The sequence below is a fragment of the Ammodytes marinus genome (assembly GCF_949987685.1).
Source record: "Ammodytes marinus genome assembly, chromosome: 13".
NCBI classification, from domain to species: Eukaryota; Metazoa; Chordata; class Actinopteri; order Uranoscopiformes; family Ammodytidae; genus Ammodytes; species Ammodytes marinus.
In genome coordinates this window covers 7,071,512-7,086,700 of record NC_137217.1, presented here as the reverse complement: position 1 = coordinate 7,086,700, position 15,189 = coordinate 7,071,512, and the positions used below count along the sequence as shown (strand labels likewise).

General features: G+C 45.2%; 1 protein-coding gene across 3 annotated transcripts in view; it reads right to left on the bottom strand.

The window, feature by feature from the left end:
• Window positions 1–3,685: 3,685 nt before the first annotated feature.
• Window positions 3,686–15,189, bottom strand: part of LOC307259420 (uncharacterized protein) — a 36,303-nt gene continuing 24,799 nt past the window's right edge. The window contains exons 3-4 of one of the 3 annotated variants that reach the window (XM_080039254.1): window positions 4,479–4,607; window positions 3,686–3,935 (exon numbers count right to left, since the gene is read on the bottom strand). In XM_080039254.1, coding sequence (XP_079895380.1) covers window positions 3,927–3,935; window positions 4,479–4,607 — 138 coding nt within the window. In that variant the 3' untranslated portion in view covers window positions 3,686–3,926. Of the gene's footprint in view, window positions 4,608–15,189 lie in introns of all 3 variants that reach the window. The other 2 variants (XM_080039255.1, XM_080039253.1) reach the window with 2 other exon arrangements.

Below are 15,189 nucleotides of genomic sequence, written 5' to 3'. Positions count from 1 at the left end.
TAGATTTGCAGATTAAAAGCCACCACAATTCAGGAAGAGACAGGTCTTTTAGTATACAGGAACTCTTCATAGCTTTTGGTTTTATGCATGTAGCCTACCTCTATTAGTTTTTTGGCTACAAACACTTTAACTTTTTATTGGCTTCGTTTTGACTGCAGGATGAGTTTTGTTGCTTAAATAAATGAATTGTTCCTGAGACCTCCTCATCTGCCTCAAACTGCGTCTTCTTTCATCAACCCACTACCAACGCCGTTTTTCTGAGTAAAGGCCGAAAATATACTGCACCTGTAAATAGATAATCATGTACAGATACTAACTATCTTCATAATACTATATAGCCAATAGGGGGCAGCAGAAGCCCGTAGTCGAACAAGAGCTGTTTGACGTCAGTCCGGTAACAGTCAGTGATGTGGTGCAATTGTCCTGTAACAGCCCTACTGTAAACTGCGTCTTTACCTCACTCGAAACTCTTGCGGGAAGTCAGCCACCACTAAACAAACAGTAACTTGAGCCGCCTCGCATCCTGTATGGCTGTCAAAGAAGCCAAACCCAGTCTACCGGTCAGCACAACAACAAGGGATGAAGGTATACTGTAGGCTAGCTGGCATCATCTCTACTTACACAATGGAGAGTATAATCGGAAAGAAAGGGAAATAGCCTACAATAAAATGTTTATACCTTCATGCCACACTACCCGTGTTGGATCTGCTGTTATTTTACCATCTGTAACCTGAATGGAATATTGTAGTTCAGTTTCTGAAACATACTCAGCATATGATTTGATAAATATAGGCTCCATAATACATATCAATGTGTTTCCTTCATCTGACCTTATCTAAAAATGACTGACTGATCAAAAAATAGATTACATTTGTATTTATTAGTTTAAAAACGTTCTTTACTACCCCGGTGAATAAGGTTATCCTGAGATAAATAGATAAAAAATAGAGCAAATATATTATTCAAAGTTGACGCACATACTTCGAATGACTGAAATGTGACTTTGACTTTCACCACAACAAATAAAGCAACAACAGATAAGAACTTTTGTTGATAAAAAAAATGTAAGTATTTTTTTGATGGTACCTGCACATGGATAGACAGGTGGTTGGAAAGTGTTCAGAATCAGTACAAGAAAGTGTATTGAATGTGTGAAGGTTAAGTGTTATTACCACAGAGTGCACCTTGCAGATTAACTCTCCCTCCCACTCCGAACAAGTGCTTCAAATCAACGGGACAGCAGTGGTTTTAGAAAGCTACACCCTTTCCTGGCATATGGCCTGTTTCTAGGACAGATTAGTCATCAGAGGAGCTCATTCTCATGCCAGTCTGCACTTCCACTGAGCTAGAGAAAGAAAAAATAACGAAATATCATGTCCCCAGTAGAACACTTAAAAGCCACAAATCATGGCACTTGTAGCCTAAAGCTAACGCACAATGCTTGTCCCTGCATGTCCCTGCATGCACTTTAGAAATCCACATGGAATGCAGAATCAATTATACATACAGTAGGCCTATGCAGCCTGACAAATGCAAATTCAATAGAAAACGTGATTATAATAAATCCACTGTTAAACCCAATGGATCCCACATTAACACTTGTCTGGTCACGCCTCGAAATGTCAGACAATGCCTTTATGATCCACTTTGAATTTTGAGGGACAAAAAAGTCACCATAGCTAAATAGAGAGAGACAAGTGTGCATTGATTTATCATACCAACAAATCAATCAAAGGCAGACGTCTAAAGGAGAACACATATTGAGCAGTCAGAAGGACAGATGTTTGTTCATGTTTTATGATGAGTGCAAAAACTGTATCTACCCAAAACATAATATGATTAAATTGACCTCAGTCAAATGTCTAGTATTGAACAGCAGTAAATTGATAATATGATTTAAAATCAATGGGGGAAAGCGGAACACAGACAGTTAAAGGAGGAGTCAGTGATTCTGAAGAATGCTTGTTGTCAAATTGAGTGAATATCTCCTCAGAATCAGCTACAGGCATGTTGCTCGCTACACCCCTGCTCCCTTTGTTTACATTCCTGTTTACAGAGCCTAGGCTGAGTATTAACACTGGATTCATTGTTCAGCCTTCACACAGTACAGAGAGGTAGTGGATTGTGATGGGATACTCAATGATTTTGATTTTGACAACAAGCGTACTCCAGAATCACTGACTCCACCTTAAGTGTTGGGCCAGTGTTAGTGGGAGGGATAGAAGTATTTTCCCCAGTGCAACAATGAGGGCCAGAAGACTCGGCCAGCATGTGTGCCAGCTATCACGTAACATGGAAGGATTTGTTAAAAGGAGATACTGGAGTAGGAGAGATGTCAGCGATAAGAATGTAGGCTAGGATAGAAAGGGAATGTTTGAAGTGCCAAAGAAATGTGAAAAGGCAAAGACTGGGTATAGGTGGTCATTTTAGTTCACAAATGCAGAACGTCGGTAAGATGAGAAGGCAGGAGAAGGACAGGGAAAGGGGAGGCACAAAGAAAGTGGGGGGAGATTGTGGTTACATGTGTGGGGAGGAATGAGCAGGGCGATGGGTATGGAAGAGGAGAAACGGTTGATAAAAAAGGGAGAGCATGAGAAGGGAGGAAGTGAGGGTGGGGCCGGCAGAGCAGGAGACCGGGACAAAGCATTTACCACAGCAGCACTGGCACATCTCCAGGAATGAGCAGGGATGGGGGGAGGTTGAGTCTGCACTCTAAACATGCCTTAAACAAAGCTTACGCCTAGCTTCATGTTGACCCAACATTAACTGAGATCTCCTTTCATAACAGAGTTTCCCAGTTCAATTCAGGACAGTTTTTATGCCACACAGAATGTAATATAACTAAACCGGTCTGCGCTGCAACCGGGGCTCCTACTTTTGAGTCATTCTGTCATCATGTGGCTGACTTATAAGTCCTGAGGGAACCTTTAGTGGTAATAAAAGGGAGGAAATAGATGTGTACGATGGGTCAACACAACAGCAAAAGCCACAGCACAGCAGTACAAGCCACAACAGGAATAAAAAAGCCAAAACATAAATGCAAAAGCTACTGTATTCGACTGTCACATTTAAGCAATGTTGTTGATTATACAAATTACACAAGTTAATGCTAATGTTACTGTATTATAGCGTCCTAATAACCTAACGTTAGATTCCAGTTGAGTACAGAACTTTGAAAATATAAACACATTAAACAACATTGCTCATTTGTGACACAGGTCACACAGCATGATTAATCTGTTATCTGGCATCGTTTCACTAACCTTACTCGTCAAACTCCTCGATCTTCTGACTTCCTCATACTTTCGTGCGGTTTCTCGGCAATTAAAGTCCCCCGGCAACCCTATCCTATAATAAAGTTGAACTGCTGGTCACTTCCATTGTGGCATTTTATTTTGTTGTGGCTTTTGCATTTGTGTTGTGGTTTGGCAGTTGTGCTGTGGCTTCTGCAGTTGTGTTGACCCTTGTGGGTCACCTTATGCAGTATATGACTTTTGTCTGGCAGCTGGAGAACACCAGCCTTTGGAGCCCATCACATATTTGAATGACAGGTGCAGATTAGGTGGGTTGCAACTTTAGGTCCACATTGTTTTGCAGCAGTACAATAAATGTATGTTGAGTCAAAACCTTTTCAGGCTCTGGCCACATAAAAATAATCTAAATACAGACAGTACAAGCATTTTTTTCTGTCAATTTACTTGCAGTTTATTTATAAAGGCATTTGATATACAGTGAAATCTTACTCTTTCAGGTTTGGTGAAGACAAGAACATACAAACATTGCATGGCAAACAACATCCCGAGATACAAAACAAGCTATAGAATAGAGCAACTGTTTGAGCGCTTGGCTATGTCGGCTATATTGGCTCCACTGGCTGAAGAAGCTGTGCCCAAAAAGGATTAGAACTTGCAGGGTGCACTCTCACTTCAGAAACTCTGTGAAAAAAAAGAAAGAAAAAAATCGCAGAAAATAAAAAAAAATCCCTACTTCTGTGAGTATTTTTTAGAGCATCCTTTGTTAGGTTGGTTTTTAGTATAGTGTATATACTACTTGTATGTGAGCATGCTTTTAACAGGGGTGTTAGTAGATATTTACAGTTAACCATTCTGTTGAAAGGGGCAGCGATATTTTTCCCATTGTATAATCAGACAAATCTCTAAACTAATGACTTGTAAAGCTTTGGTCAGACTAATTTATGTTAATATTATGTCTAATAACATAGTAAGCAAACCGCAAACACAAAAATAGCTGATTACACATATGCATCTTTGGATAGTTTGTGGAGATTACTATTGAAGTTATTTAAAGCCAATCAGGTGACATTGTGAATGATTACACATTTTCAATAAAAACTCTTTCCAGATGAGCGCAGTACCATTCCTGATGTGGTCTGATTACGTGACGTAGAATGAGAACGGGGATAAGAACTATGGGGAAATGGGGAAAGAGATTTAATTATGAATAAGAGAAGCCACAACCACCATGTAGATAATGGAGAGGATGATGACTCCGATGCCCAGTCCCAGGCCCACATGGTTCAGTGTCCTGGCCGTCCTGCTGCTCCGCTCGGCCGCCATCTGATCACCAGAGTGGTTGGCTTCACGGGCCTGAAGGAGAGAGAAAAAAATCATTTCAAAATTGAGGTTAAAAAACTGAATATGCTAACCTTATGGCCCACGATAAGTACCTCCTTCTTATTGCATGCAAGAAAGCTATCAGCCGGAAGTGACAAAGGGAACATCCACCATCTAAAGATGAATGGATTGCAATTGTCAACGAAATAAACTGTATGGAGAGACTGACCTTTTCCTTAAGGTTACAATTTTATCGCTATATCAAGGCCTGGGAAAAAATGGTCTGACTCCTGTATGGAATGCAACCTACTTTAATTGTAAATTTGCCTGTTTCCTTTTCCTGTCCTTTTTTATTTTAACCTGCAATTTTTATTTTATTTGCTTCTTTTATTCGCGTTTGGATGTTTTATAATGTGTTTTATGTATTATAATCTTGCCCCTGTAAAGCACTTTGAGTGGCCTTGTGTCTGAATTGTGCTATATAAATAAACTTGCCTTGCCTTGCCTTGCCTTTAATCTCACACTCTAGTATGGCCCATGCTTGCCCTATGTGTTCTTTGTCTGTTTGTTTGTTCTCATTCATCCTGAAAAAAAAAAGTAAATAAATAAATAAATAAAATAAATCTAACTTTGAGTTTTTTTTAATCACTAGGTTAGATTGCTTCATTGAATTAAGACAACCAAACATGTGCATCACATGTATAAAGTAACATAGTATAGTGGCAAAATGTTACAGAAGCACAAGTGGAGAGGGGTCATGAAGTCAGCAATCCAACTCAGTAATGCAAATATTTACCGAGTTAGCATTAACATTAGTCAGCATGATTATATACCAGACCATGCGGGGCGAAAGCGAAGACACCCCTTAGGCACTAGAAAGGCTATGTTTTCCTTACATATTCATTTTCAATATTTGTCCTACATCTTCTTTCCTTCCCCAAACAGTTGGGTTATTCATACTGAATGACATCTTTATCACAGAAGCAGTAGCTTTCAGTAGAAATAGATTCATGTTTCATTGTCCTGGCAGTGGGAAAGGGGGCAAACATGGAGAGTATTGGCAGAAAGACACATCCAGCTTGTTTTCATTTTTACAGCAAAGCTTTATCCAGCGCAGCAAACATTTCCGTGAGAGTGCTCACTCGCAAAGGGGAAATTCCTTAACTGATATGATAAGAAGAAGAATTCCATTCGGAGCTTAGACCATGTGCACTATAATATAGTGGACAGGAGGTAGTTATATGGATCTCAAAATGCATCTCTTTGCCTCAACTACAGCCAACAATCTATGTTTTACATGAAACAGAACTTCAGCTACATTTTCAAACTGTTTGATGTTGTAGAATGAAGGTGGGAAATGTTTCTGAAACCTAGCAGACTATCCAACCATGTCTGTGAACGCCAGCCTGCTACCCAACCACCAACTAGTTTGCCGACCACTCAGGAGGAAGTGAAAGTGATCACTGCAGGTAACGTGTTCCTTTGTGTAAATGTTATGGAGATTTTCTGATTAACAAAACCCGTTTTTTGCAATGAGGATTTGTTGCATCAAATATCAAAAACATTGTTCCCTTTAATTCAATACAAGATGAGCAGAGTACCCTATCCGTTATCCCCTATTCATTTCCTCTATTCAAATCCCCCTTAGCATTAACATAATGAAGGAAAAAAAAGATTGAATACATGTTTTTTTTAGATCAACTAAGACTCGTGACAACAATAAAGTGGTTGTCTTTGTTGGGCAAACACTCCAAGAAGGGATGAGAGAAGATTTTCTTGAATGGTTTCACTGGTAAAGCACATCAGGCTGTTGCAGTTGTATAAGCATATGGCAGCGCTGTGCCTTTAACAAGAGACCAGCCCAGTCTTAATCAAATCAAACTCCCACTCTCCCCTACATACCCTTATTACATTGGCGTGTGTATCTGATCATTTGTCAGTGTGTGTAAACAACTCAATGTGTGTGTGTGTGTGTGTGTGTGTGTGTGTGTGTGTTTTCCTCTAGGTGACGTGCGAAGGCCCTGTCTGCTAAAGCACAGCTGGTAATGATTACCAGCAGCTGTCTGCCTCCCTCTCTGCCAGGGCTGTGTGTCCTGGTCCAAAAGACCAACTCTGCCTTCACTGTGAAGCTCCAGGATAACTTCCCAATCGAACATTGTGTCCATTACTGTTTCAAAAGGCAGCTCAAATAAGATTAAGCCCCTTTTTATTTTAATGTTGTGAAGACAAGTAGTCGTTTAATCTTTTGATCTGTATTTAATTTAATTTTTCAGAATTATTTCTGAAGATTTAAGCATACACTGAAAACTTCTCTTTCCGATAAACATGAAGCCATGGCAAGGCGATGCTTATCATAGCTTAGCATAAAGGTGAAAACAGCTAGCTCGACTGTCTTGTCACTGTCCAAAAGTGACAAGACACTGTTTATCCGAGGGACATTACTCCATCAGTAAAACCACAATGTTTCGTTTTTACTATTTTTTTGTACTGAAAAAATGAGATTGTGCAAATGATGTATCCTTTGAACGGAGACAAGCTAACTGTTTACCCCTGCTTCCAGTGTTTATGCTAAGCTAAACAAACACTCTCTTGACTGAAGCTTCATATTAGTTTAAAACATATTTTCCAAAATGTCAAACCATCACTCACTTATCTTTCCTCTTATCTCATTTCCTCTAGCCTGTTAATGAATGAAAAATGATGTTACTGTTTTGGGCAATGATTGTGTTGTTTACTTGAGAGTAGCTCGATTGCTCATGAGCGCTAGGAACAAGGGCATCTTTGAGGGTGGGAACATCAACAACAGGCTGTCATTACCACTCTGTTCTCATCTTATTAAACTCCCAGCTGCTCTTAGTTAAATACAAATCTAAACATAGTGTGTGTCGTTCCAACAAGGATGGACCGCTCAATCAATATGTGCAAACAAGAGCGACTCTATTCATTTACCTGAATCAGGGAGAGACAGTGCATTCTAGTTTTAGCACTATCATATTACTACAAGGTATACTTTGTTTAATACATAGGCCTACAATTATTTCACAGTTAAAAAATATATATTCCCAATATCAAGTAAAAAAGTTAGCTTATAACAAAAAAATCATATATACTGTGTCAATTAAACTTGGTAACGGACACCTTGACTCAGCTCGAATACGTACTATTACACCAACCTATTCCATTAGATGTTCCATATAAGCCTCAATATTTTTACATTGTGTAAATATCTGAAGTGATGTCAGTAGAATAGATGATGAACTGTGTTACCTTCAAAGTTAAAATAAAAAAACAAATAAATGTGTTAGTTTGTTGGCAGCATTGAGATATTCCACAGGGTCATGAGGCCAGTGACAATTTCATGCAGAAGAACTGTGTCTGTGAGTCTTCCCCCCACTGAGTGCTCAGAGGTCAGCTGCTAGGCAGGGCAGCAGCCAGAGCTGCTATTCACAGCATGGTTAAAGGTATTTTCAACAGAGCAAGTATTTATAATCAGGGGCAATTACACCACCATGTGTGAATCAGTCACTCATGCAGCAGTGATGCACAGAACACTCAGTGAGGTTGTGGAAAGTCCCTCGACTTCCCTGAAAAATCATTCCCCCGGACGTGAATTTTGTAAGGGTATATTGCATAATATCACCTTCCAGTTCTTATGGGTGTTTTACAATATCGCAATCTGGGACACAGGAAATGATAATAATTATATAAAAAAGCACTTGCAAAACAGTCACTATGGTGAGTAACATTAAGCAACCATAATTGCTTCATAGTTGGATTGCAGAAGATAAGTATAACAATCAAAACATAACTTTAGATAGACCAGTTTATGTTTGTATTCCGGGATTTTGTGCGAAAATAATAAATAAAAATAAACAAGTTCTGCAGCAGAAAAATTATTTGATTGACAAAACATTTAAAACTGCGTGCAGTTTATTTGATGAAAATATTCCTATATTTTTGTATTTGGCTATATCAAGAACTGGCTAATTGAAAAAAAGGTATAAATAACAACAACTGTACTAAAAATGTAAAGGTCATGAAACCATGGGGAACAACCTACTGCTGGGAATATTGTGGACTAGGCAACCACACCTTCTTCTTTAAAGGCTAGTTCTATTTCGTTCCTACTGACCGCCAGAGGCGGTGCTTATAGCACTGGATGTTCCATCGCGCGCATGCGCAGGTCGAGATCTTTATACCAACAAAGTCACCTGTGACACCTGGGTGACTCCGGGAATGTATATATTCCGGAAGTCACCAGAGGTTCTGTTCCTCTATTTTCTCGCGGATAGCAGGTCGCACACATTGTTGTGTGCTAATATACCACTAGCTTGTCGCGAGTAGCTCGTACCCTAAGGGTTGGTGCTTCGATTGACTTCGACCACCAAGGGCTGCGACTTGCAATTCGTTCGACTTGGAAGGGGTGAGTAAAGTGTGAGGCTACGCGTAGCCCGAGGCTGCCGCGGAAGCTAGTATCACCTTTCCACCTTGCTTTGATTAGATCAGGCGGCGGCTTCACAGTCGCCGTGTTATTCTTCGTTCGCACCGTTGCTTATGTGTTTCGCTAAGCCCGGGTGCTAATTGTATGCTCGAAGGTATTGTCTTTCTAGCATTGTGCACTGTTGATCGGGGGCTACGTTCGGGCCCCGACCGGTGCGTACTTTGATTTAATCGACAGCGAGCGGCTTGGGGGACCAAGCCGCCGCCACAGTACTTTGTAGCATTGTGAGTGGCCTAGAGCAGTTGCATAGGCTACTTAATTTGCTCGGCAGGTGAGCCGCCACAGTACTTTGTAGCAGTGTCGCCGTTGCTTGTGTGTTTTTCGCTAGCCGGTTGCTAATTGTATGCTCGAATGTATTGTCTTTCTAGCATTGTGCACTGTTGATCGGGGGCTACGTTCGCCCCGACCGGTGCTTACTTTGATTTTATCGACAGCGAGCGGCTTGGGGGTACCAAGCCGCCGCCACAGTAGGCTACTTTGTAGCATTGTGAGTAGCCTAGAGCAGTTGCATAGGCTACTTAATTTGCTCGTCAGGTGCGGCTTCGGGTCAGAAGCCTCTTTCACTGTTGTTCGCACCGTTGCTTGCGTGTTTTTCGCTAAAGCCCGGTTGCTAATTGTATGCTCGAATGTAGGCTGTTGTCTTTCTAGCATTGTTGCACTGTTGATCGGGTGATAAGTTCGCCTAGACCGGTTGCTTACTTTGATTTAATCGACAGCGAGCGGCTTGGGAAGCTCCAAGCCGCCGCCACAGTAGCCTACTTTGTAGCATTGTCGCTGTGAGTAGCCTAGAGCGGTTGCATGGGCTACTTAATTTGCTCGTCAGGTGGGCGGCTTCGGGTGCAGAAGTCTCTTTCACTGTTGTATTTGAGCTGTGTCGCACCAATCGTGTGCGTGCCACACACTGGTATGCTGTTGTATACACTGTATGCTGCTGTATTGCTCGCCGGTGGACGAATTAGTTTCCTAAATCGCCTTCACCGTGTTATTTAGCCGTGTCACACTGTTGCTCGTGTGTAGGCTGCTGTAGTGTGGCGCCAGTTGGCAGCTTAGTTTCACACCGCTGTGTTATTATAGCCGTGTCGCACCGTTGCGGTGCCTCTAGAGCCAGTGGGCGGCTGGGGTTACCAAGAGCCGCTGACACTGCCAGGGGACTACAGATAGAGAATAGCTTGATTGGCTAATTCTAGCATTTTTTTAACCCATGTATGATCATGTGGTTTATTGATTTGCACTGTCCCCTTCTTAAGTAAACTGAATTCATTTGAACTGTGTGGGTGCGCTCTCGGCTTGGGTGCTCTCGCCTAGAGCTCGATTGCCTAGCCTACTGTAACTTGCTCGCCAGTGGGCGGGATAGTTTTACACCGCCACTGTATTATTCTAGCGGTGTCGCACCGTGGTTCGGTTGCTCTCGCTTGAAGCCCGGTTGCATACCTTATTCGGATTACATATTTTAATTGGCTCGACAGGTCGCGTCGTTGCTTGGGTGTGCTCTCGCCTAGAGCTCGATTGCCTAGCCTACTGTAACTTGCTCGCCAGTGGGCGGCAGGGTTACACTGCCAATGTGCTATTCTAGCGGTGTCGCACCGTGGCTCGGTTGCTCTCGCCTGAGGCCCGGTTGCATGCCTTAGTCGGATGCATATTCTAGCTGGCTCGACTTTTGGCTAAATTCTAGCATGTTTACTGTAACTTGCTCACCAGTGGGCGTAGTTGTACGCCGCCACTGTATTATTCTAACGGTATCGCCCTTCTTATATGTCCATGGGTGTCGCACCGGGGCTCGGTTGCTCTCGCCTAAAGCCCGGTTGCATACGTTGGTTGCTCGCCAGGGAGCGTCTTGGGTTTCCAAGAGTCGCCTTCACTGTGTTATTTTAGCTGTCACACGGTTGTCGTGTCTGTGCAGGCTACTGTAACTTGCTCGCCAGTGGGCGGCATAGTTTACACCACCACTGTATTATTCTAGCGGTGTTGCACCGAGGCTCGGTTGCTGTCGCCTAAAGCCCGGTTGCATACATTAGTTGCTAGCCAGTGAGCGTCTTATGTTTCCAAAGGTCGCCTTCACTGTGTTATTGTAGCTGTCACACAGTTGTCGTGTCTGCGCAGGCTACTGTATTTGCTCGCAAGTGGGCGGCATAGTTTAGCGCTGCCACTGTATTATTCGGTTGTTCTCGTAGGCCTCCTAAGGTCGCCGTCACTGTTACTTAAGGGTGTCGCTCCGTTGCTCTGGTGCTTGCACCTGAAGCTCGGTTGAGTAGGCTACTAATTCATTTAGCCTAGCCTGCTAAATTGCTGACATGCTAAACAACCAGCAATTGTGACGCCTTCATGGCCTCCCTACAGTGGAGAATGGCCATGACAAGTGCCCTGCAGGTCTCGGGGTGAGCACCTGAGGGAAGCACTGTCAGATAACCCATGCATGAACCGTAGTTTCATGCCTCAGGCACTGAGGCTTGCTAGGTAGAAGCTCTCCTGCTAGCCTCCAACCAGCTCAGGGTGCCAGCGGCAGTGAGTAGCCTTGCGGCTGTGCATCCTTCCTACTCAGGGGATGACATGCTGTCCACAGCTGCGTCCTGTAACGTTATACAGGTGGGCAGCTCGGCTAGAGGGTCAGTGTCCGTCCGCCATCTGGGAATTTGCTTTCTCACACAGTCCTGGCTCGGTCGCAAACCATACAGGGGTCAGGTGCTGGTCACTCAGCTTGGACCCTCAGTGATGCTTCACTGCAGACTTTGCATTATGACTTAGGGAGCTAGGCAGGTTGATGTCAACTGTGGCGTCGTCCCAGTCGGAGGTGTGTCGACAGACCCTCCATTTTCTTCCAGTGATCCCAGGCCAGACGTTCGGCCAGCTGCTCTTCAGGCCCGGTGCGAAGTGTCCAGGTTGACCAGGCTAGACAGTAGTTGCACGCTGCGACGTGCACCTCTGCCTGATCCAGGCCGGGAACCTCTGTGGTACCCCGTGCCAATAGCTTCAACCACGTTCAGGTGGACAATCAAGGGGCCAGTGCTTCCCAGCACATTCTGTACAGCGCCGTAACACTGCGCTACAGCTGTATTTCAGGCGCCAGGAGGTCGGCGTCCAGCCTCCGCCCTCCCCCAGAGTCCTTGGGGGTGCTACTCGATGCTCGGTAGGTTCTACTCAACCGAAGTTCAGGTACCAGGAGTTGGGGCGGGGTCGCCCCGTTCTGGACTAAGACGGCGGAATCAGGGCCTCACGATTCTTCCTTCCCCATGCTGCGTGTTGCAGGGGTCCTCCAGTCTATCGCTCAGGCGGACTGGTTGTGTCATAGCCCTGAAAGATGCTACTTTCAAGTCCCTACTGCCCAATGTCACAGGTGGTCCTCCCCTTTGCATTTCTGGGCAGGGTGTACCAGTTCAGGGTTCCTCCGTTTGGGCCGTCCCTGGCTCTGCGGATATTAAACAGTGTGTGGCAGCATCCCTGCCACCATTACAGCTCAGCTGGTGCTCGAGTCGGCGGCCATGCGAGCCTGCCTTTCTCCATAGCGCGTAGCTACCGTTCAGCAGCTACTACAGCACTCCATGCAATGGAGGCTGCTGGAGTACAGCCTCTTCCTTCGACTGATAAGTATGCTGACCTCAGCATAATCTAATTATCATTATCCAAGCTGTCCAAGTTCCAGGTGTCCGGAACGCAGCGATAGAAAAGGGCCACCCCCGGGGAGTGGAGACTCCATCCGGAGGTGGTGGGCATGATTGGGACAAGTATGGCAGGGCAGTGGCATATCTCTTTGCTTCCGAAGAGATGACCCACTGTCCCCCTGGGTTCTCCTAGATGGAGAGGACCAGTCCCCTAAGGCAGGATGCTCTGGCTAATGCTTGGCCAGTCATCCTGCTTTGTGCATTTCCTTCGCACCGTTGCTTGTGTGTTTTTCACTAAAGCCCGGTTGCTAATTGTATGCTCGAATGTATTGTCTTTCTAGCATTGTTGCACTGTGATCGGGTGCTAAGTTCGCCTAGACCGGTTGCTTACTTTGATTTAATCGACAGCGAGTGGCTTGGGGTGAGCCAAGCCACCGCCACAGTATTTGTAGCATTGTCGCCTAGAGCGGTTGCATAGGCTACTAATTGCTCGTCAAGTGGGCGGCTTCGGGCAGAAGTCGCTTTCACTGTGTATTGAGCTGTGTCCCACCAGCGTGGGCTCTCACCTAAGCCTTGCGTGCATAGCTTACTTATTGCTTGCCAGTGCATGAGCCGTGCCACACACTATGTGTGTAGCTTTGTTACTGACAACACTGGATGGGGTCCAGCATTGCAGTTACAGCCTACGTTTGGTGGCTCCACATTGGCCAGGAAGGCCATGGATCCCAGCGTTACTAAACTCCTCAAGGAGAGCCTTGGTGCCTTCCAGGGAGACAGGACCTTCTGTCTCAGGTAGGCGTACACATGGGGCACCCGAACTCGGGGCGCCTGCAGCTGTGCGTGGGGCTCCTGGTAGCCAGGACCCACTGTTGACGTATTGCGACCAGTCAGAGGTCCATACCGTTTTAACTTCAGGGGCACTCGCCACTACATGGCGCTATGCAGACAGGTGGAAGTTGTTTTCACAGTGGTGCATGGCACATGGCGAAGTCCCATGGACTTGTCAGTGGTAGTGATACTACACTTCTGCAGTCTGTGTTGGGCAGCAGGACAGCTGCTTCCACCCTGTGCGTCTATGTGGCTGCGATATCGGCCGCACATGCAGGGGTGGACAACCAGACGGTAGGGTCCCACTACCTAGTCAGGCCAGAGGCTTCATTCAGCCACCATGACCCCTGAGGGCACCATCAGGGGGCTTACAAGTAGTCCTGAGGGCCTTAGGTCTACCCCCATTTGGGCCGCTGAGTCAGGCAGACCTGACGCGGCTGTCTATGAGACGGCATTCCTCCTTGCCATTGCAACTGCAATCGGTCGGTGAACTCCATGCCTCGGCAGTGAGCCAGGCGTGCTTGCTCTGGCATGCAGAAGGGTCAGGAGTGGTGCTCTCGCCAATCCATCCTTCCTATCCAAACGATTGTCTCCCCACCATGTAGACCAATCGATCGAGTTGGCTGCTTTCAATCCCCTGGGCTCACCAGGGGATGCAGAAAGAATGTCAGACCCACTGTGCCCGGGGCGGGCGCTTAGGGCATAGGTTGTGGCAACAACCAGCTTGCGTAAGACAAATACCTCTTTGTCTGCTATGGGAGCTGCAGGAAGGGGGCTGCCCTGTCCAAACAGAGACACCCCCACTGACTTGTGGAGGTGATTTTGAATGCATATAGAGCACAGGGGCTCCCCATGCCTTGGCCGTTGAGTGCCACTCTACCTGGGCTGCCTTGAAGCGGATTTCACGGCAGGACATTTGCGCCACGGCTACATGGTCTTCATCATGTACGTTGCGCAGCTCTACAGAGTAAATGTTGCTCCACCTCATCCGGTGGGATGACAGCTGTCTTGTTGATGGCTGCAAGCCCTTAATTGATGAGTACTCTTCGTGACCTTTTTGGTATAAGTCATCCAGTGCTATAAGCACCGCCTCTGGCGGTCAGTAGGAACGAAATAGAACGATAGTTACGTATGTAACTACGGTTCTATGAGTTCCGGATGACCGCCAGAGTTCTCTGTCACTCAGACTTCTCAGACACCGCGAGAAGATCCAGTGGAACAGAACCTCTGGTGACTTCCGGAATATATACATTCCCGGAGTCACCCAGGTGTCACAGGTGACTTTGTTGGTATAAAGATCTCGACCTGCGCATGCGCGCGATGGAACATCCAGTGCTATAAGCACCGCCTCTGGCGGTCATCCGGAACTCATAGAACCGTAGTTACATACGTAACTATCGTTTTAGGAAGTGAAAGTTCATTTACAACGGTTAAAAAACCCAGCTATGCAATTCCACTGGGTGGCTTCTCCCTCAAGGCCAATTAACATCTGATTGAGTATGTGTGTGGTCATTATCCTCTACACCAAAGTAGCTGATATCAGACACACATTCAACACAGCTTTGCCTGTAGCTCAAAATAAACCATGTCCCCCACCTTTTACCAAGTAAATACTTCACCAATATGGACCCATGCTCTACGCAAATTTGTTCTCAAACTGCATTTCATTGTGCAATCCTGTGGTGCATAG